Here is a 25497-nt window from a genome sequence, read left to right on the forward strand (position 1 = left end):
TATAATTGTTTTATGAGTGGACTTCTGTCAACACAATGACTGGTATCTGTATTTTCCTCTTTGGTGTGAATTTAGGGCCGATTCTATTTTAATCACTGTACAGCAATATGAACTATTCAAATATGTGCCTGAGATATTTCTGTACTTTCATTCAACAAAACTAAGTATTCAGCCACCCACCATACCCAATCTCTATGCTATATGATCACATGAATGAATGAATGTCTACTAGATGCGATCGTGATTTTTGTCTAGTTTAGAAATTGGTTGCGGAAGTTCACTTACAAGTGCACTTTTCCCTACTGTCTGCAGCTCTTATTATGAGAGCATTGTAGGAATTATCATTGGAAGCATTTTGTGGGTAATTTGATCTATTGCTGGGGCTTTGTTGATATATGAACTCCATACCGCTGTTGCTATTTGTTTCGATTTACATGGAATGTTAGAGATGGATTCAATTTTTCCAATATTTGCAACAAATAATGTGCTAATGCTCTTGCTATTGTTATGTATATGTTCGACATAGCTAGTAAATCAATTATTGAGCATTTGATCTCTTTGAACAGTATCGAAGTGATTTATAAACAATAATTGTGTAATGAGGCAAATCGCATATTTTCTATGGATAATTGGAATAAATGTAGCTGTTGAAATCAATACATGAGACAGATAAATGGTGTTAATAATTTATGAACATTTTACACTTATTACACAAAATATGAATAAATGAACATTTTTATGAGAGCAAATGAGGTTATTTTATATGTTAAATGGAAATTTTATTTATATAAAATAATAAATAGAAAATAAATGTTTATATAATAATTGAATTTGTTCGTTCGTATTCCTCCTTGTGCAAAATTTGAACCAAATCAAAGTACACACCTTGAGAAGGAATATGATAACCTCAAACATTTTGCTCTTAAAATATGTTGGAGGTGATTATATTCCTTCTCTGCGTGCAGACAAAATGCCGTGATATTGCACTTATATGGCACCAAAAGCCAGAGTTTTACTTTAACTTGCATCAAATTTTACACAAGGAGTACAATTAGTAATATAGTCAAATGTGCTAGGTAAATTTGGTTGAATATTGGAATTCGAACTTGGGTCGTCACAGTTAAATTCGTAACTATTATGTTTTCAGATCATAAGCGCTGGTTGTTGTTTTGACTATGCATGGTGTCATTTTATTGTTGTCAGATTGACACCGCCCTTTCTCCGTTTGCTTCGATATGTGTGTTGATTCACTTCCATGAACGGTTGGTTTTGAAACGTGAACGCATTTCATAATTATTTCTTTGAGTGATGAGTTGTGTATAAACTCTTGTCATCATGCCCTGTATTGTTTTCGTATTAGTTCTTTATATGTAATGCTACTCAGTATTTCAGATTTCATAAATTAAAAAAAAACAAGTATATACAGCAGTAAGTTCGGCCGGGCCGAATCTTAAATACCCACCACCATGAACCAAATATTATAGTTTCCTGTGAAAATTTCAGGGGGATTTGATGACAAGCAGATCAGTTCAATCAGTACACTCTCCGATGTTAAATTCAAAGATTTTACCTATGAAGACTAGATCAGATTCTGGATTTATAAGGACCATATTTGTTTGAGTTTTAGAGGAATCATAAACATCGTGTGCAAGTGTGCAAGAAAATTATAAAATAACGTCTTGATTTGAAATCTTAAATCTGTAGAACTAAAATCTGGAAATTTTGCATTGAGTTTCAAGCAATTTTCATGATCAGTGCGCCTTCTACACCCTCAAGAAGTGAAGTCGGTCTATATGGAGGCATTACCAAATGGACCGATAACAACTTAATCCGATACACGTTTTTGTGAGCCTAAAATACCAGAATATTTACAATTTCAGGCATATCAGATAAAAACTACGGTTTCTAGAAACCCAAGGAGTTAAATCGGGAGATCGTTCTTATGGGGGCTATACAAAAATATGGACCGATACTCACCATTTTCGGCACACCTCTTTGTGACCCGAAAATACCTCTAGATTTCCAATTTCAGGCAAATAGGATAAAAACTTCGGATTCTAGAAGCCCAAGAAGTAAAATTGGGAAATCGATCTATATGGGGGCTATACCAAAATATGGACCGATACTCACCATTTTCGGCACACCTCTTTATGGTCCTAAAATACCTCTAGATTTCCAATTTCAGACATATTGGATAAAAATTACGGTTTCTATAAGCCCAAGACCCCAAATCGGGAGATCGGTCTATATGGGGGCTATACCAAAATATGGACCGATACTCGCAATTTTTGGCACACGTATTTGTGGTCCTACAATACCTCTATATTTCCAATTTCAGGTAAATTTAATAAAAACTGCGATTTCTATAAGCCCAAGAAGTAAAATCGGGAGATCGGTCTATATGGGGGCTATACCAAAATATGGACCGATACTCACAATTTTTGGCACACATATTTGTGGTCCTACCATACCTCTAGATTTCCAATTTCAGATAAATTGAATAAAAACTGCGGTTTCTATAAGCCCAAGAAGTAAAATCTGGAGATCGGTCTATATGGGGGCTATACCAAAATATCTACCGATACTCACAATTTTTGGCACACCTATTTGTGGTCCTACAATACCTCTAGATTTCCAATTTCAGGTAAATTGAATAAAAACTGCGGTTTCTATAAGCCCAAGACCCCAAATCGGGAGGTCGGTTTATATGGGGACTATATTAAAACCTGGACCGATATAGCCCATCTTCGAACTTGACCTGCCTGCAGACAAAAGACGAGCTTGTGCAAAATTTCAGCACGATTGCTTCATTATTGAAGACTGTAGCGTGATTACAACAGACAGACAGACAGACAGACAGACGGACAGACGGACATCGTTATATCGTCTTAGAATTTCTCCCTGATCAAGAATATATATACTTTATATAGTCGGAAATCGATATTTCGATGTGTTACAAACGGAATGACAAACTTATTATACCCCCGTCACCATTCTATGGTGGTGGGTATAAAAATGAGAACCCACCATAAAAGAAAATGTAAATTAATTTTGGAAAATGTTAACTAAAATATTTTAATACTTGTGAACATGCTACAAATAAGTTAACATTTATGGTTAAATTGAGGAAAATTTATTAAAAACAAGTATATACGGCCGTAAGTTCGGCCAGGCCGAATCTTATGTAGCCTTCACCATGGATTGTGTAGAAACTTCTACGAAAGACTGTCATCCACAATCGAATTACTTGGGTTTTGGTATCTTAAAACATCGTTTTCTAACAGGTTGGCTGATAAGTCCCCGGTCTAACAAAGAAAACCACGTTTTTTTGTCAAAATTCGTTTTTATTATTCAACATAGTTCCCTTCAAGAGCGATACAACGATTATAACGACCTTCTAATTTTTTGATACCATTTTGGGAGTACTCCTTCGGTTTTGCCTCAAAATAGGCCTCAGTTTCGTCGATCATCTCTTCATTGCAGCCAATTTTTTTCCCTGCGAGCATCCTTTTGATGTCTGTGAACAAAAAAAAGTCGCTGGGGGCCAGATCTGGAGAATACGGTGGGTGGGGAAGAATTCATGAATTTTTGCCATCGTTCTCAATGACTTGTGGCACGGTGCGTTGTCTTAGTGGAACAACACTGGTTTCTTCTTCATATGGCACCGTTTTGCTGCGATTTCGACCTTTAAACGCTCCAATAACGCCATATAATAGTCACTGTTGATGGTTTTTCCCTTCTCAAGATAATCGATAAAAATTATTCCATGCGCATCCCAAAACAGAGGCCATTACTTTGCCAGCGGACTTTTGAGTCTTTCCACGCTTCGGAGACGGTTCACCGGTCGCTGTCCACTCAGCCGACTGCCGATTGACTCAGGAGTGTAGTGATGGAGCCATCGACGGAAAAACTCGGGTGTATTACGAGTTAACAGCTGCAAACACCGATCAGAATCATCAACACGTTGTCGTTTTTGGTCAAATGTGAGCTCGCGCGGCACCCATATTGCACAGAGCTTCCGCATATCCAAATATTGATGAATGATATGACCAACACGTTCCTTTGATATCTTTAAGGCCTCTGCTATCTCTATCAACTTCATTTTACGGTCCTTCAAAATCATTTTGTGGATTTTTTTGATGTTTTCGTCGATAACCACCTCTTTCGGGCGTCCACTGCGTTCACCGTCCTCCGTGCTCATTTCACCACGCTTGAATTTTGCATACCAATCAATTATTGTTGATTTCCCTGGGGCAGAGTCCGGAAACTCATTATCAAGCCAAGTTTTTGCTTCCACCGTATTTTTCCCCTTCAGAAAACAGTATTTTATCAAAACACGAAATTCCTATTTTTTCCATTTTTTTCACAATAACAAAAGTTGCTTCACAAAAGACGCTCTATCTCACAAACTAATTGACTTAAAAACGTCAATTTTTGACACGAATCATTTGAAGGTCGGTACAATATAAAAATAATATGCATTTAATACTAGCGACGCCATCTATGTGCCAGACCGGGTACTTACCAGCCAACCTGTTAAATTGTGAGTTAGTCCATACGTGGTATATATTAGACAAAAAAGTTAAGTATAGGTAAGTCTACAAATACTTACGAATCGATATGGACTTTTGCACGGTACGTAGAGAGCCAGAATTGAAATATGGGGTTCGCTTATATGGGGGCTATGTACAATTATGGACTTGGTATGGACCAATTTTTGTGTGATTGGGGATCGATTTATCTGATGTCTATATATAACTATAGACCGATATGGACCTAGTTAGGCATGGTTGTTAACAGCCATATACTAGCACAATGTACCAAATTTCAACTGACTCGGATGAAATTTGCTCCTTCAAGAGGCTCCAAAACCAAATCTCGGGATCGGTTTATACGGGGGCTATATATGATTATGGACTGATATGGACCACTTTTGGCATGGTTGTTAAATATCATATACTACCACCACGTACCAAATTTCAACCAGATCGGATGAATTTTGCTTCTCCAAAAGGCACCGGAGGTCAAATCTGGGGATCGGTTTATATGGGGGCTATATATAATTATAGACTGATATGAACCAATTCCTGCATGGTTGTTGGATACCATATACTAACATCACGTACCAAATTTTCAAATCAGGAGATCGGTTTATATGGGGCCAATATATAATTATGGACCGATTTCGACCAATTTTTGCATGGGTGTTTGAGGCCATATATTTCCTTCAAAATTTTAAAATTTCTTAAACAACAGAAAAAACATTTCTTTACACTCCACCATAGGATGGGAGGTATATTAACTTTGTCATTCCGTTTGTAACACATCGAAATATTGCTCTAAGACCCTATAAAGTATATATTCTGGGTCGTGGTGAAATTCTGAGTCGATCGGAGCATGTCCGTCCGTCTGTTGAAATCACGCTAACTTCCGAACGAAACAAGCTATCGACTTGAAACTTAGCACAAGTAGTTGTTATTGATGTAGATCGGATGGTATTGAAAATGGTCCACTTTTACGTATCGGTCCACTTTTACGTATAGCCCCCATATAAACGGACCCCCAAATTTGGTTTGCGGGTCCTTTAAGAGAAGCAAATTTCATCCGATCCGGCTGAAATTTGGTACATGGTGTTAGTAGATGGTCTCTAACAACCATGCAAAAATTGGTCCACATCGGTCCATAATTCTATATAGCCCCCATATAAAACGATCCCCCGATTTGACCTCCGGAGCCTCTAAGAGAAGCAAATTTCATCCGATCCGGCTGAAATTTGGTACATGGTGTTAGTATATGGTCTCTAATGACCACGCAAAAATTGTTCCATATCGGTCCATAATTATATATAGCCCCCATATAAACCGATCACCATATTGACCTCCGGAGCCTCTTGGAAGATCAAAATTCACCTGATTCAGTCGAAATTTGATACGTGGTGTTAATATATGGCAAAAATTGGTTGAAATCGGTCCATAATTATTAGTATATGGTATCCAACAACCATGCAGGAATTGGTTCATATCAGTCCATAATTATATATAGCCCCAATATAAACCGATCCCCAGATTTGACCTCCGGTGCCTTTTGGAGAAGCAAATTTCATCCGATCTGGTTGAAATTTGGTACGTGGTGGTAGTATATGATATTTAAAAACCATGCCAAAAGTGGTCCATATCAGTCCATAATCATATATAGCCCCCATATAAATTTGGTTTTGGAGCCTTTTGGAGGAGCAAATTTCATCCGAGTCAGTTGAAATTTGGTATATTGTGCTAGTATATGGCCTTTAACAACCATGCCTAACTAGGTCCATATCGGTCTATAGTTATATATAGCCCTCAGATAAATCGATCCCCAATCACACAAAAATTGGTCCATATCAAGTTCATAATTGTATATAGCCCCCATATATGTTTTTAAATATGTTCATACACTCTATGAATTCCATCATTGGAAATTTTTGTGAACTCTATTCGTAAAATAAAAAGAAAATGTATTGCAAAGAAATAAATTCATTCAACGATATTTACAATTGATATTTACCTTTAGTTTGTTCATACTAAAACTAGCAGGATATAATGCCGTTTTGTAAAATTTTTGAATAGGTTCAGGTTTTTTTCTCTACACGATAAATAATGATAAAATATTGTTAAGATTTTTAACATCTTTATTGACAAATACACTCGAATAATTAGCACATTTATTTAATAATAAAGTGCATACATCAGCAAAGGCGGTCATTTATCACAAGCAATAAACAACTATGTTTTCTAAAACAATGGCATTTGTTAAATGTACAAATTAATTAGAAAAATCATTGATAATGCCTTTCAATCCCGGTGGCAAGTGACAGACAATTTGTCATTTAATCACAATGACATCACAAAACTATTTTAAGTTGATTTATAATTGAACTTTCAAAACTGTTATATAGAATTCAATAAATAAGGAATATAATTCGAAAATTATTACCATGTTTATGTACATACTTAAAACAAATCGAATTTCAAAACTAAAGTTCCCTTTAAGGCAATAGGGGTTGCCACAAATAACATTTTATTTGACGTTAAAGGCTCATCTTTGGTATCCTGTAGTAAGAACAGAAAAAATAGCATTTTCATAAAATCTCTCAAAGTTTAAAAGGTCCGAAAAGTGGGGAAATGGCAAAATAGTACTTTATCTTTATTGCATTTAATTTCAAAGAATTTATTTTAATGCAAATTTGAAGTTAACTTAGTAATACTATTAAGCAAATTGATTTCAATTAAATGAAATTGATACATATTAATTAATTCAGGACTAAATCAGGGCTGTGGATTTACAACCAAACCAAATTAAAAAAAAAAACACTTCATGTTTTTATAACTAAGTAAAGTTTTTCTACTTGTCCAAAAGTAGATACACTTTTGAATGAAGTCGTTTTGTCCTTATAGTTAAATCATTCGACATAAAAGTGGGTGTCTTCTGTAAATTTTCCTAAAATTAATGAAATCGTCTTTAAATTTATAGACTTTTTGAATTTTCACCACAAAGCAAAAAAAGCGTTAAACATTATTATTCAACTTATTCAACTTTAGTTTAAAGACTTGAAGTCGAGTCTAAATGTTGGAATTTAAGTTATCGTTAAAACGGTTTTAAAGGACTTTGATAACACATGAGGAAAAAACTGAAAAAAGAAATAAATTAAAATTTATTTCCTAGAATCAAATACATAAAATTTTAATTTTAAAGTTATCCTTACTTCAATTCTTCGTTTCTTTGGCTCGGAATAAATACAAAAATCATTGGTGTAAAGACAAGATAATTTTTAAAACCGGTTATGCTTATTTTGCAATTTGCCCATCACCATAAAATTCTATTTGTAACATTTCGAAAAATCGATTTTAATTTCATTGTTTTTTTATTAAGTTTATTTGAGGACGATATAGCTGCATCCATCGGTCTGTAGACTTCACGCTCGATGTTAAGTCACACCGGACAATTTTGTGATATTGCACTAACATCCCAGCAAAAAAATTTGGAAGTTGTTCTAAAGGCACAACTTTAAAAGCCCTCCCAAAAATGTCCTTCCAAAGATGTTCTTTATTTGAACTACAAAGGGAGTTCTTTTTATTCAAATTTTATAACTCGTTTTTTTTTCATATTTTTAATGGCTAATTTTAACTTTTTTTTTTGGTAATTTTAACTTTTTTGGAAAATTTGAGGTCAAACGTTTCAGAAGAGCGTTAGAATGCATTATGAATCATAAATAACACAGGGGAACAAAATTGATCTTTTTTGTGTTGATTTGAAATTTATAGCAAATTTTTAGTAATTTGAGGTCGCTGAATCCAAATCTGCACTTGGTTTTTTTCTATCAGCTCGACTTTTCGAGCTGATGTCCAAAATTAAGGCACTTCCGCACATATATTGGAATAACTTGAAAACGGTTCAACATATTAAATTAAAAAAAAATTAGAAACTCCCTAACAATTTTCTCTTTAAGCTGTCGTTACATTATTTTTCAATTTTCCAAGTTTTGAACAAAAAATTTAAATTTATAAAAAAAAAAATTGTTCTTTTAAAATACCTAAAAAAGTCAAAATGGGACAAAAATCACAGTTTTGGTCCAGAAACAGTGCAGATTTGGATTCAGCGTCCCAAATAACCTTAAAAACGATATTCAATTCCTAATCAACAGAACCACTGCTCCCTTGTGTAATTATAAAAATTACTCACCCTTATTCCTGATGTCGCCCTCGCTCTCGCCGTCGCTTTTTGTCGTCTCGTTATTCATTTGGTATTCCTGTGAAGTGGCGACGACGACGATTACTTTTTGTACCAATTACAATACTCGGTAATAAAAGGTCGATATCACTAGAAAACAATCAGCTGATGTGCAAAAAATTAATTTTAATTTTTTCGTTTTAAAATATTTTTATTTCTGACGCAATTCTTGTCGGAAAATCAAGAAAAAATATTTAATTTGTCGCGGGAAAAATGTGGATATATATTCAAGGACAGTAAAAGCTTCAAAAACTATAAAATGGCGACGACACTGAGATCAATGACACAAGGATCATCGTGAAAGAAAACAATCCGCCGATGTGCAAAACTGAATTTTAATTATTTGTATTTAAAAATAATAAATGATAAATTTGAATCGGGAAATGATTTACATTATCTAAGTTTGGATGTAAATTAAAAAATTCTGTGATATTTTGTCAAATAAATAATTTTTATAATTTTTAATGGATTCTAACGCTTGTCTGAAACGTTTGACCTCAAATATTTCCAAAAATTCACAATTTTTTCAGATTGGATTTAACATTTTTTTTTATACTCACGGGGGTATAATAAGTTTGTCATTCCGTTTGTAACACATCGAAATAACGATTTCCGACTATATAAAGTATATATATTCTTGATCAGGGAGAAATTCTAAGACGATATAACGATGTCCGTCTGTCTGTTGTAATCACGCTACAGTCTTCAATAATGAAGCAATCGTGCTGAAATTTTGCACAAACTCGTCTTTTGTCTGCAGGCAGGTCAAGTTCGAAGATGGGCTAGATCGGTCCAGGTTTTGATATAGTCCCCATATAAACCGACCTCCCGATTTGGGGTCTTGGGCTTATAGAAATCGTAGTTTTTATCCAATTTGCCTGAAATTGGAAATCTAGAAGTATTTTATGAGGTATTTTATTTTGGTAATGCCTCCATATAGACCGACTTCACTTCTTGAGGGTGTAGAAGGCGCACTGATCATGAAAATTGCTTGAAACTCAATGTAAAATTTCCAGATTTTACTTCTACAGATTTAAGATTTCAAATCAAGACGTTATTTTATAATTTTCTTGCACACTTACAAGAGATGTTAATGATTCCTCTAAAACTCAAACAAAAATGGTTCTTATAAATGCAGAATCTGATATAGTCCTCATAGGTGAAATCTTTAAATTTATCTTCGGGAAGTGTCCTCAAGTCCTCAAGCCCTCCTGAAATTTCAAAGGAAACCCTAATATTTGGTTCATGGTGGTGGGTATTTAAGATTCGGCCCGGCCGAACTTAGTGCTGTATATACTTGTTTTTTGACAAAATTTAAATAATTTGTAACATTTTATGAATTCTTAAACTGTTTTTAACCAATTTGAAGCAAAAAAGTTAAATTTGAACTTTTTTAAAATATGAAAAAAGTGTGATAAAAAAATGAATGAAAAGAACCTTCCTGTGTAGTTAAAATAAAGAACATCATTGCACTGTTAGAAAAATATGTTTTTCATATGTTTCGATATAAACAAAATGTGTTTCGGGCACAATTTTTAAACACAATATATTTAAGTGCAAACATGTAATGTTCTCAAACTAACACTAAATGTTTGGAACACATATGTTAATATGTTAGAATATATTATGTTTGGGGCATGCATGTTTCATAAAAATTATATGTGTGAATGTAAACATATATAAATTTACAAATTTCGAGTAAACATATATATGTTGTGATATTTTATTCAGAGAGCGACAGAGAGAGAGAGAGAGTATAGAGAAAGAAATAGAGATAAAAACCGGGAGGGTTGACGAAAGATATCAAATTAACACAGCGAGAGAATCGAAAGAGAGCAATTTCTGTGAAACCGCTTATATGTTGTTTCGGAAACTGCTTTATGATAAGGCCAACAATTTTATACGCTTAAGTCTAAATATTATTTAATTTAAGTCTAAATATTATTTAATTTGTGTATATTATAAAATTATTTATGTATGTTTATACTCGACCCCACGTTCTTCCTTTGTTAGAGTTTTTGAATTCCTTCCAAAATATCAAACTTTTATACCAAAACCAGTTTTTTTATTACAAAATTGTTATTTTTGCAATAAAAAAATAATATTTTATCCAAAAGCTCAGTCCATTTCGTTTATATCAAACACTGTTTCTGACTGTAAATCTTTAATAACCCACATTTCGAAATTTCATTATAAAAATTTAATATAGTATAAATATAAATGTGTAAATTAAAAAAAAAAAAAACAATTGGTGTTTGGTCGGAGCAGGGATTGAACCCACGACCCTTTGCATGTACGGCAGACATGCTAACCACTGCTCCACGTTGCCAACACATGTATGTTTCTGTTAAATAATGTTATGTTTGCATGGGCTCGTGGGCGCTGCAAACTATGCTATATAAATGTAACTTATAACTATAATTGTCTTCTGGTGACTATAACAGCTACGTAGCTCAGTGGTAGTGTGTTGGCTTACAAACTGTATGGTCCTCGGTTCGATTCTCCGTCCAGGCGAAAGGTAAAATTTAAAAAAATTATAAAATTGAATAATTTCTTCAACATTATTTGTATTACAGAAAAAGGTGCCAAGAACTAAAAAATTTCGTGGAAGTGAAAATTATGTTAGGGAATGAGCACAATCTTCTTTGGGGAAAATTCTTCCAAGCATATAATATTGTTGGCTCAAAATGCTTCCAAAAATAGAATATGTTCACATAAAACAAACATATTAATGTTTCGGCAGTATCCAATAATATATGTGCTTCCTGCAAAATATGTTTGGAACATATGTTAGAGAGGCGATTTTTTTTTGAGGGTGTGGGAGTACATCTTCTGGAAGTGATTTTAAAGTTGTGCTTTTGGAAGAACTTCCAATATTTTTTTGCTGGGTACTATATATACAGATATTTGTCAATTTAGTATAAATAGCGCATTTTTATATCAATAGATTTGTGATCGTGCCCAGCTCATGACTACTTGATATAGAACGTGAGTTCCTCAAAGAGAGGAAGCTGGAATAAATACTTGAACATTATAGTTTTTTTTTTAATAATAGTTACAGCTTCTCTACCAATTTGTATCTAAAGTTCAAAGGCATTGGACTACAAACCATTTGTTCCAACCGGTTTTAAATCGTTGGAGTCAGTATAGCTCATCTAATGGCTGATCTCCAGTTCCTTTTTCCCTACTTTTTTGTATTTGTTGAAGATTAGTCACTTTACCTCTTACCAATTTCCATTTTTTTTAAATGTATTTTTCAATTTTTCAATAATAAAGTCTAAAAACTTCTTCAAAAATTAATCACTAAACTCGTCGCTGGTAAAGTTAACGGCGACAAAAAGTGACGATATTGGCGACACCAGGAATACCGATTTTCGTCGATAGCAGAATATATCGACGAACGGAATACCAATTACTGGCGACAGACGAAAAGCGACAAAGAGTGACGTCGAGGACGACTTCAGAAATAAGGGTGATTTATTTAGCAAAATATCACAAAAGATTTTAATACACATCCAAAATAATACACATCACACCCCAAAAATTCAAATTCAGTGCAACGGCTGCTGAAATGTTGGACATCCGTCCTATGAGAAGACCATGTTAAATTCATCGCTTCTGCGCCAATTTTGCACCACTTCTGGATGGAAGAACATGTCAACTACTTTTTCGCCACGCTTTTTTTTCTGGGATATCAACCAATCTTCGGATTTGGCTAGGTCTGGATTTGCCGAAAGGTCTAGCATTTTTGCCCTTCTTATACTCTTGGAAACCGATTTATTTTTTTTTTTTGTAATTTTGTGTTTTTATAAATACACAAGCTGAAAATGTTTGCTGTCTACTTTAGGTCATATTGAACTTTTGTGTACGGCCATTGAACTTTATTGAGAGTTTAATTGGACTGTGGAAAATTTCGCAAAAAATAAAATTTAACAATTTTTTTCAATCAAAATAAGTTACATTTTACGTTAGTTTAAGTACGATATTTTTTTTTGTTAGTGTAGACTTATGTCCAGGAATGGAGGCTGATAAAAATGTTAGAGCAAAATTGGATCGACTCCACAGCCCTGATCTCAATAATTGGAATATATGTATTTAATTCTATTTAAGTACATGATCATTGTCTGTGTTGCATTTTATGATCGTAACAAATAATAAATACAACGAGAAATTAAAATTTTGTTATCTGTTGAATATCGACAATATGATATTTTCATCATATTATTCCAAATAGAAACTTTTTCCACTTTTCATATGCTAAGTTTTATATCATTGTTTACCTAGAATTTTGATTTACTTCCATGAAATGAAATGAATTCGCCAAGTTATTTTTCTTTTATCGACGTGTTTTTTTCTTTGATTTTTGCTTTACCAGGGTTAAAATGTTTGTTTGAGTTTCTTAATAACTCAAGTGAATCATGTTCTTTTCTTTTGGTGAGCGTAAAAATATGGGCCACTCTAAACATAAAAAAAAAATTAAAACGTGCCCGTTTGAATCAACATTAAACTCATGAGCAAAAATGAAAAAAAAAAAACAAAACGATCGACCAATTAATTGAATATCAGGTAAGGCACTGGAGGCAGGAGAATAACTCAATACATCAAATAAACAGAATTTTCTTTACCCGAAAAGTCATTAAGGAATCTAATAATAAGGCGAGTAGTTATTTATACCTGTGAAATATACATGTTCTCTTATCCAATTCAATTTGCTGACGCATCATTAGTGTATTAGGTATCTTCTTCATTATACAATTTGTCACATACCAATTGAGTATATAAATAAAATTAATATTTTGCTGATATAAGAAATTCATTCAACAAATAAATTGATACTTAAACTATGAGGTACTAAAAATGTACACGGAACAAAATCTCTACATAGAAAATGTATATCACACCGAAAAATGCATGTCTGATTCCAAAGATTTTGTCTTTACATTAATGATTTTGGCATTAATTCCGAGCCAAAGAAGCCGAATTGAAGTGAGGACATTTTTAAGACTCAATTCTCTTTTAAATTAGAGGTTTGCATACGTGGTTCTACACTCAAAAAACAGCGTGGTGGGGTCAGAAAGGAAAATTTTGGTTAATTTTAGAAAAATTAAGTTAATTTTAGAAAATTAAAAAAAAATTGTTTAGTGCTATACGAAGGTCAAGATGGGCGCATTATTGATAAAATTTAAGAAATTCTGAACTACATGCGGAGAAGGAATATGGTCACCTCAAACTTGTTTCAAGAGCAAAATGTTATTTTTGATTCATAACATGGTTGATTCGTTACAGGCTTGCCGCAAAAATGTTGTTTTTATCGCCAAACATAACATGCTTGCCGAAACCAGATACATAATTTCCGAGAAAACATGGGTGTGATACACATGTTACATTTTACTCTTGAAACATGTTTGAGATTATCATATTCATTATCTGAGTGTATTTTGTGGGAGACACGAATTTATTAAATCTTTATGCTTCATTTGTGTATAATTTTTCCCCGTTTTTAAGTTAATTTATCTAACGTACGCAAAAACTTATTAAAGTGAAGAACACTTTCTCAAAACCAAATAATTCCATGAACTAAATTAAATAGGCTTTAGTGAAATATAGGATTAATTTTTTGGTTTGTTTTGAGTATAGGAAACAAATTTTAATTTATTAATTTTTCAGTATTTTTCTTCATGTGCTATCAAAGTCCTTAAAAAATATTTTGAACGACAACTTAAATTTTCAAATTCAGACGCGACTTCAACCATAAATTATGCTATGTTTCAGGTAAAAAATATCCTATTTGTAAACGTTTTTTTTTTACTTTGTAGTCAAGATATAAAAATTCAACAAACTTTAAAACAATTTCATTCATTTTAAAGAATTTTTCTAAATTATTAAAATCAAGTTGATCTTACCCAAACAAAATTTTCTTTCTGTAAAGATACTCAGTTTTAAGTCGAATCACTTAACTAACTATAAGGACAAAACGACTTTATTGCAAAGTTTGTCTGCTTTTGGGCAAGAACTTCGGATTATCACTTTAAACTATGCTAAGCAAAATTTTCTATGGCAAAAGATTTTTGACAAAATTTTCTATAAAAATAAAATGTTGACAACATTTTCTATAGCAAAAAAAATTTGAAAAATTTTTCTACAAAAATAAAATGTAGACAAAATATTCTATAGCAATAAAATTTTGACAAAATTTTCTAAAGAAAAAAATTTTGACTACATTTTGTATAGAAATAAAATTTTGACAAAATTTTCTATAGAAATAAAATTTGACAAAATTTTCTATAGAAATAAAATTTTGACAAAATTTTCTAAAGAAATAAAAATTTGACAAAATTTTCTGTAGAAATAAAATGTTGACAAAATTTTCTGTAGAAATAAAATTTTGACAAAATTTTCTATAGAAATAAAATTTTGAGAAAATTTTCTATAGAAATAAAATTTAGAGAAAATTTTCTATAGAAATAAAATTCTGACAAAACTTTCTATAGAAATAATATTTGACAAAATTGTGTATGGAAATAAAATTTAAACAAAATTTTTTATAGAAATAAAATTTCAACAACATTTTCTATAGAAATAGAATTTGGACAAAATTTTCTATAGAAATAAAATTTTGACAAAATATTCTATAGAAATAAAATTTTGACAATATTTTCTATAGAAATAAAATTTTGACTAAATTTTCTATAGAAATATCATTTTGACAACATATTCTATAGAAATAAATTTTTGACAAAATTTTCTATAGAAATGAAATTTTGACAAAATTTTCTATAGAAATAAATTTTTGACAAAATTTTCTATAGAAATAAAATTTTGACAACATATTCTATAGAAATAATTTTTTGACAAAATTATCTATAGAATTAAAATTTATATAGAAATAAAATGTTGACAAAATTTTCTATAGAAATGAAATTTTGACAAAATTTTCTATAGAAATAAAATTTTGACAACATATTCTATAGAAATAAATTTTTGACAAAATTTTCTATAGAATTAAAATTTATATAGAAATAAAATGTTGACAAAATTTTCTATAGAAATGAAATTTTGACAAAATTTTCTATAGAAATGAAATTTTTTACAAAATTTTCTACAGAAATAAAATTTTGACAAAATTTTTTAAAGACATCAATAAATGACAAAGTTTTCTATAGAAATAAATTTTTGACAAAATTTTCTATAGAAATAAAATTTTGACAAAATTTTCTATAGTAATAAAATTTTGACAAAATTTTCTATAGAAATAAAATGTTCACAACATATTCTATAGAAATAAATTTTCCATAGAAATAAAATTTTGACAACATATTCTATAGAAATAAATTTTTGACAAAATTTTCTATAGAAATAAAATGTTGACAAAATTTTCTATAGAAATGAAATTTTGACAAAATTTTCTATAGAAATAAAATTTTGACAACATATTCTATAGAAATAAATTTTTGACAAAATTTTCTATAGAATTATAGTTTATATAGAAATAAAATGTTGACAAAATTTTCTATAGAAATGAAAATTTTGACAAAATTTTGTATAGAAATTAAATTTTTTACAAAATTTTCTACAGAAATAAAATTTTGACAAAATTTTTTAAAGACATCAATAAATGACAAAGTTTTCTATAGAAATAAAATTTAGACAAAATTTTCTATATAAATAAAATTTTGACAAAATTTTCTATAGAATTAAAGTTTGACAAATTTTTCTATAGAAATAAAATAACAAAATAAGTTTTTTTTTTGTAGTTTTCTACACATTTTGGTACATTATTTGGGGATCGAGTGGCAACCGTGTTCCTGAGTCTTTACAATACCTTATAGTGATCTCGCATTTGACGGAAAGGGGTTCTGTAGAAGTTTTATCTATGTGGGATTTAGTTCAAAATTTATTTGTAAATATATATAATTTTTTTTATATTATAAGTTTTTTTTATATTCTAAAATATTAATGTCTGAATCCCAAATACAGATTTATGTATATTAAATGCTTTCAATACAATATTTTATATTGTTGAGTCCGAAGTGCTTATTATTCACCTGGATTTTTTTCTCTCTGTTTTGGAGAGCAAATTTCTTTCAATACTTTAATCTAAAAAAACGTGTATCTTCTAATTTAATGATTAGTTCAAACAATCCGCGGATATCGATAGATAAAGGTCAATAAATGGAAATATGATAAGCATATATTAACCGCTTAGTATATTATACGATAATGTTGACCATATTCAAAATAATATTTATCAATTATCCAAGCGTTTCTTTTTCTTTAAAAGAATAATGAATTATTTATATCGTTATAAAATAAAACTATATAAAATAAATATCTTTTGTTTGTTAAAAATTAGATATAGAGAAACATTAGCGGTAACATAAATACATAAAATAAATAAAAGTTTACAACATTGGTTTGTTTGTTAAATCGTATAAACCTGCTTGATCTAACTTCAAGAAAATTTTTTAGTTCGTGGATCATTTAATTCGCGCCACCTGCAATATAGTAATTCAAAATTACAAAAAAAATCGAAATCACGGCACAATTTGTTCCCATTCAAAATTGTTCAATTTACTCATTAGCAATATCTTCAAAACATGAGTGGAAGATCAAGTTCAACCACAAGTAATTGGAAACTTAATCTAACTTCAACGTTTAGTTCTAACACAATTTTCAGTTCATTGCTACGAAGAGAAATTTTGACCCTGGGTGTCAGATTTATGGAACACTGACAAAAATATGAAGTAATAATACAACGTTTTCAAACAAAAGGAGTTATTTTGAATTACCCGGTATTTCTGTAGTTCTATCTTTTGATATTTCACAAGTAGAAATCACGCCATTAATAATAATGATTCCATTGCAATTATCCTACTAAATGTTTGGTGCAGTTTATGGTCCTTCTGAGTCATTGCACCTTATATAGGGTACACCATAGAAAAACATACCTTTCCACCGGAAGGAAATTTTAGACAAACAAAATTCCCATTGTTATAAAGTAGTTTATTTAAACCATTGCACCACACACGCAAAAAAATGTTTTTTTCCAATAGAGTTTGTTTTTAGACAAACAAACCTCGATTACCAATTTTTTGTCGCTGTAAGGGAGTTTGTTTGGCGGAAGAATATGGACTTTTTGTGATAAACGTTGATTCTTTTACAGGATGTGAAAACAATTTAATAAAGACCAAGTAAACAACTATTTTTGTTTTAATGTTCTGGCCAATCACATATTCCTTCACTTTCATAAAATGTATTTAGTTCTCGGCGCTTTTTTTATATGTAATGCAAACACCGTCGAAGCAAATATCCGATTTTATACATCTTACCTTTCGTCTAGGCGGAAAATCGAACCTTGAACTTGTAAGCAACCACACTATCCATCGGGCCAAGTAGCTCTGTATTTTGATGGCAATCAACACACAATTATCGCTCTATACAGAAAAAAATTTCCGTAGTTAAACTAACGCTAAATTTTACTTATTTTTGTTGGAAAAAAATTATTTGCTTGTAATTAAATTTTATTATTTTTATCGAAATTTTCCACAGCTTAATGAAATCTTACTTTTTTTAAGTATGTCTCAAAAATTTTATGAACTACACGTGAGTATAAAGTTCAATGACCGTACCCATAAGTTCTATATGAACTAAAGTAAAAGAAGATTTTCGTATGATACCCAAAAATAGTAATAATGAACTACTGTATGGTTAAAATGGTCATGATTTGGCGCCAATGACTTTCTTCTTAACTTTTAGTTAATATTTTCTTCTATAAGAGGGTGTAATTTCGTGAACTGTAGTTAAAAAGTACAACAAGGCATTAAATTTTCCTGGTTTTAACAACGCTTTGGGGAAATCTCAAAATGTGTAGCAAAATTTAGTTCAATTTTCGTGTGAGGTAGTTCATTGTTCCTATAAAACAGTTCACTTTTTTCGGTGTAGCCATCAGCGCACAAGCTACGCATACATTCAAGCAGTTCTATTTATAGAGCATACGCAAGCCTATTGAAAACGACTTTATTTAAGGTAAACAAATAATTTTAGTAGAGCCCCTTCTTACAAACGATGTAGCAAATACAAATTTTGGAAATGGAAATAATGTAGTTATAAATATCTTTCAAAAATTTTCACAGGATTTCTATATTATACCCTGCGCCACACTGTGGAACAGGGTATTATATCTAGCCATGTTCGTCTGTCTGTGAACACATTTATGTGAACAAAGTCTAGGTCGCAGTTTAAGGCCAATCGCCTTCAAATTTGGCACAAGTTCCTGTTTTGGGTCTGAATAGAACCCTATTGATTTTGGAAGAAATCGCTTCAGAAATCGCATATATAGTTCCTATATATATCTTTCGCCCGATATGCACTTATATGGACCCAGAAGCTAGAGTTTTACCCTGATTTTCTTGAAATTTTGCACAAACATAACACGTGGTCGTATAGTCAAGTAAACAAAATTTGATTGAAATCGGTTCAGATTTAGATATAACTCCCATATATATCTTTCGCCCGATATGGACTTATATGGGCCCAGAAGCCAGAGTTTTACCCTAATTTGCTTGAAATTTTGCACCAGCAGAACAATAAGTAATATAGTCAGGTGTGCCAAATTTGATTGGAATCGATTCAGATTTAGATATAGCTCCCATATATATCTTTCGCCCGATTTTCCGTTATATGACGTGAAATGTTGCACAGGGAGTAGATTTAAAATACTAAGTATGCATGTCAAATTTGGTTGAAATCGGTTCAGATTTCTATATACCTTCCATATATATGTTTTTTCGATTTGGGCCAAAATGCCCACATTTTCCTTATAAGGAAAACTTGTAAAAGTGACACAATAAGTCGAAAACTTGTAAAAGTGACACAAATTTTCCTTTATTTCTAATACATATCTATCGACCGATAAATCATAAATACACTTTTGGGAAGTTGCCTCAAAATTGGTTCAGATTGAAATGTTAAAATGTATTTTTATTTATTACTAACATAGTGTACCATCCCAGGGCATTAGCCGACTTAAATTTTAAATTACAAAATTGGTTCAGATGGAGTCAGATTTAAATGTTTGCACATTTGACGGATTTGATATAGTATCGAAAATGTGGATCTACAAAGTGGTGCAGGGTATAATATAGTCGGCCGCCCGACTTTAGACTTTCCTTACTTATTTTTTTTTACGAAACTTCAAAATGTGTCTTACTCAATACGAAATGGACTCGGAATTTGGAATAATAAAATATTTTGTATTGCAAAAATAAAATGGTTGAACAAAAAATGGCCATACTGGACTTGAACTGTATGATGATGTTAATGGTCGCTCTGGGTCATTGGACCTTATATAGGGGCATACTTTCAGTCGAAACAAAATTTTAGACTTTAGAATTTCAGATTTGGAACGAAATGACGTTTTCCCCTAAGAGCAAACAAACCTGGATTTATGATAAGCGTTGCAATGATTTTCTCCAATCTGATTTAGAGCCAACAAAAAAAAATAACTAGTGGTTTTTCAAAAGAGAGAACTCAACTTTCTGTCTATTCATTTTAATGAAAAAAGGAAATTGGCCAGTGCAGCTGATGCTATGTCTTCACAATGGCAACTAACCTCTTTTAGCCTATTACGAACGGAATTCCACTAATGCAATTTCCTGTTTTACAGTATTGCACGACACTTACCCCATAACTATTATTTAAACAAAATGTTTTTCCGTGTATTAATTATATATTTGTAAAATGAGAAACGATTCTTCTCAAATTAATAACTTCAAAATCGTAAAAAAAAACTAATTTCCAAACAAAAAAAAATAATTCGTCACATTCTTCATATTCATCCACAGGGTGGGTGTGTCAAATACACCTGATATTGTATGACAGTTATATGATAACATATGAGGAAAGATCATTTCGATTCAAAATATTTTCACTTCAAAGCTGAGCTTTTAAAGTTTACCTTGATTTGTGGTAGTAAACAACACATTTCAATAATAAGAGAAAACATTTAAAAAGTATTTTGCCATCATAATATTGAAATTTACATTGCAAAAATTGTTGCAATAAATACACAGGCTTAGTTACTAAATGTGGGTATATGCGTCTGCATATTAATTTTTTCATTTCATCATTAATTAAAATGATTTGAGTCCATACAAATTGCTGCAAAATTGAATTGAGAACGACATATGCAATACAATGCAGGCGATTTTGACTTAATTAATTTGCTGCGTTCCATACAAAGCGGATAAAGAAAAGAAAAACAAGTAGCAATATTTTCACGGTGAAAACAAACTTAAAAATAAAATGTCCATTAGTCAAAATTATTAAGGGTAGTGGCTAACCTGAATTCCATAAGTTCGAGGATTGCCTTTTATATCTTGGGATTGAGCAACCCTAGTGTTAAAATCTTCCAACTAACAGTATATTTTAGAAGAAAACATTTTGTGCCTATGTAGACTCCACAATTTGGAATTTCAAATTGCAACTAACTGGAGCACAGGCACCAGTTCTGTGATAGGTCCGTCAGTGGCAATTTGCACCAATTTAAGGATACACTAAAATTTTCCATGGAATTAAGCTATCAGACTTAACGTTTTAAGCTTTATATCGTAGCAATTCTTAAAAGATATTTTTGTTTTATAAAATTCTTAAATGACAAATTGCTATTCCAATGACGATTGCTATTCCATGTCCACTAACTAACTGTAAAAGATTTCAACATTCTACCGGTAATTAGCTGAGAAATGTGCAAATTACAAAAAAATATTGTTATAGAAAATGTTGTCAAAATTTTATTTCTATAGAAAATTTTGTCAAAATTTTATTTCATTGTTGTTGTTTTTTTATTTCAGCTTAAAACCATGCATTGACTAAAATACAAGTGTAGCTTAACCAACAGAGGAAAATAATGTTTGTCAAATTTATTTGGCCAAAGCCCTATAGACTGCAAGATGGTTGGATGGATGCACGTTTCGGAATTACCACATTCCTCATCAGCATCCTCTGCTTGCAGTAAAACTATCAACCAATTATCAGAATAAATTCAGGCTGTTCATTAAACCCAACAATGAACCACACACACAAAAAATTTTTTCTCTGATTCAATCACCAAATTAATTGATCCAATTAATTTTTTAATTGAAATGTCTTCAATCACGAAAATGATAGTATCAATCACCAGTTTTAATTGGGCATAGAAAAAATTCTTGATTAAAAAATTAATTGATTTTTTCAGCAAAATTCAATTAATTTTTTTTTAATTGATTCAATTAAAAATTTAATTGATGTTGATTGCAAAACGCAATTAATTTATTAATTAAAAAAGGTAACTATTTTTAATTACTTAGTTAGATTGGCTTAGAGTTTTTATTTGGATTAACAAATGATTGTTTGAAATACTTTTTTAATTAAAAAAGTAAAAAAAAAAATCAGCACTTTTTTAACTGAATTAGTCTTCCGAATTTGATTAAAAAGTTAATTGTATCAATTAATTTTTTAATTAAACATTTTAAAAATTTCAATCATTGACTTAATTAACTTAATGTTTCAATTAATTTATTAATTGAAAAAAATTTCAACTTCAATTAACTTTTTAATTGGAAATATTTTGGTGATATTTTTTTCTGTGCACTTGAACCTTCCGAAAAAAGGTTTTGCATGATAGCCGGTTTATGCCGAAATAAATTCGTACAAACGGAGGAAAAGAATGTTTGTCAAATTTATTTGGGCAAAGCCCTATAGACTCCAAGATGGTTGGATCGACGCACGTTTCGGAATTACCACATTCCTCATCAGCATTCTTTTCCTCTGTTGGTTGAGCTACTCTTGTAGTTTAGTCAACGCAATGGTTTTAAAGCTGAGATCAAAACAACAAATAAAATTTTATTTCTTTAGAAAATTTTGTCAAAATTTTATTTTTATAGAAAATTTTGTCAAAATTTTATTTCTATAGAAAATTTTGTCAAAATTTTATTTCTATAGAAAATTTTGTCAAAATTTTATTTCTATAGAAAATGTTGTCAAAATTTTATTTCTATAGAAAATTTTGTCAAAATTTTATTTCTATAGAAAATTTTGTCAAAATTTTATTTCTATAGAAAAATTCGTCAAAATTTTATTTCTATAGAAAATTTTGTCAAAATTTTATCAAAAATTTATTTCTATAGAAAATTTTATTAAAAATATTATTTCTATAGGAAATTTTGTCAAAATTTTATTTCTATAGGAAATTTTGTCAAACAAGGTCGTGGGTTCGATTCCTGCTTCGACCGAACACCAAAAAGTTTTTCACCGATGGATTATCCCACCTCAGTAATGCTGGCGACATTTCTGAGGGTTTTAAAGCTTCTCTAAGTGGTTTCACTGCAATGTGGAACGCCGTTCGGACTCGGCTATAAAAAGGAGGTCCCTTGTTATTGAGCTTAACATGGAATCTGGCAGCACTCAGTGATAAGAGATAAGTTCATCAATGAGGTATCACAATGGACTGAATAGTCTAAGTGAGCCTAACACATCGGGCTGCCACCTAACCTAACCTAACTCTTGTCGTAAATGTTTAAGTGATCATATTTCTCTGTATGAATTAATCTCTTGTTTTCTTCGATTAGGGCTGATTTCCCTTTCAGAAGTGGGCAATTCTTGAAACCTCATAATATCTAAATCAAAGTGCTCCAGCTTTCTTCTTATACACACAAAAAAAAATTTTTCTGGTTCAATCACGAAATTAATTGATCAAATTAATTTTTTAGTTGAAATGTCTTCAATCACAGAAATGATAGTATCAATTAAAAAAGTAATTGAAGGTCAATTAAAAAATTAATTGATCCAATTAAAAAATTAATTGATACTATTAATTTTTGTGATTGATTTTTGTTTCAATTAAAAAATTTGTTGAATCAATTAAATTTTTAATTGAATATTTTTTAAAACTCAATTAAAATTTTAATTGGAAAAATTCTCGTGAAATTTTTTCTGTGTAATTCTTCCGTATTGTATTCAGCTGATTATCGTCTTGCTGGTTTATGCTCTGTACAGTCACTTATGTGCTTAATTGGTCAGATCTTCGTAAGGTTTTGCTTTAACTTGGCGTTATTTTTTAATATTTGTGATCATCACGAAAATCACATAAGTAGTTCCCAAAACAAGAAATACATAACGATCTTTTTGTTGGAATAAAAAGTTCATAAAAAGCAAACGGGCTTTCAGGAGCATTTATTGTTGTTTATTAGAAAATTGAGGGACATGAACATCCGTTCACAATTTGGCAACGTTGTAGTTCAATTATCTTCCAATGGAATATTCATCGAAAAACACAAAATACCTCCATTGTATAGATCATTTTTGTATACCCTCCACCATAGGATGGGGGGTATATTAACTTCGTCATTCCGTTTGTAACACATCGAAATATTGCTCTAAGACCCCATAAAGTATATATATTCTGGGTCGTGGTGAAATTCTGAGTCGATCTGAGCATGTCCGTCCGTTCGTCCGTCTGTTGAAATCACGCTAACTTCCGAACGAAACAAGCTATTGACTTGAAACTTGGCACAAGTAGTTGTTATTGATGTAGGTCGGATGGTATTGCAAATGGGCCATATCGGTCCACTTTTACGTATAGTCCCCACATCCCATATCCCATATAAGCGACCCCCATATTTCAATTCTGGCTCTCTACCACGTATGGACTAACTCACAATTTAGAAAACGATGTTAAGAAGTTTTAAGATACCACAACCCAAGTAATTCGATTGGGGATGACAGTCCTTCGTAGAAGTTTCTACGCAATCCATGGTGGAGGGTACATAAGATTCGGCCTCGCCGAACTTACGGCCGTATATACTTGTTTTTTTTTTTTTTTTTGAGGGACAAGGAATCTTTGCATTCGCAGAGTTCAAAGCATTTGAAACCAATTTAATGAATTTGATGCAGACATGATTTGGGGCGACTATGCAATAAACTAATATGGGCGGAGTTAATGTCTGTTTTTGTGTTTATTGTTGAACTTTAATAACCTTAATGTTGTGCCAAAGCCGGCAAGTAAATTTCGCCAACAATTTGATTTTATTTACATTTGCAAAATCTCTGAAGTTGTCGCCAGGGTATTATAAAACATTTGCGAGCAATATGGTCTTCAATGTATGGACAATTTGGGATTGATTGAAGAAAAAACAATGTATTCTCAAACAAATATTTAAACATTTTTTATGTCTTTCTTTCTTTCTTGTAGGGGATTCAACAGAGGACATATGATTTGAAATCGAGTGTGAAACTATTTAAAGACTTGAATCTTTTAACAAAAGATGAATCATTCCGTAATGCCACAACAATATATCCGGTCACAACAACGGATGATTTCTATCGTCTGCATGCGTATTTTTCCAAGGTAAGTAAGCATTTGAACATAATTTTAAGCTTAAGACTAAGCAGCCAATTCCCTTTCAAAACTAATAAGATAGATTTAGAGTCTGTCGAGGCAATGAGCCACAAGAACATAAAAAAGCTTTCTCTAATCCCACAAAAGATAATTACACTGAAAAAAACTTGCCAATGTCAAAAGATATTGTCAGCATTACCGTTATGCCACTTTAGCGGCAAATTTGCCACTTTTTTTGGCCGGTGCCACTTTGTGCCACCTTTTTTTTGTGTCACTAAATGTGATACTTTTTACGATTTTGTGCCACTTTTCCAATAATTTATACCACTTTTTCAAAAGTTAAAATTTTTACTGAA

At 31.3% G+C, this 25497-nt stretch overlaps 1 protein-coding gene across 1 annotated transcript in view; it reads left to right on the forward strand.

Moving 5' to 3' along the window:
• The window catches only part of Chpf (Chondroitin polymerizing factor), a 130329-nt gene that overhangs the window by 92176 nt on the left and 12656 nt on the right, over nt 1-25497 (forward strand). Inside the window, exon 3 of the mRNA XM_075299902.1 lies at nt 24995-25150. Within this exon, the coding sequence (XP_075156017.1) occupies nt 24995-25150 (156 nt within the window). The remainder of the gene's footprint in view (nt 1-24994; nt 25151-25497) is intronic.

This window comes from Haematobia irritans, chromosome 3 (genome assembly GCF_050003625.1).
Source record: "Haematobia irritans isolate KBUSLIRL chromosome 3, ASM5000362v1, whole genome shotgun sequence".
NCBI classification, from domain to species: Eukaryota; Metazoa; Arthropoda; class Insecta; order Diptera; family Muscidae; genus Haematobia; species Haematobia irritans.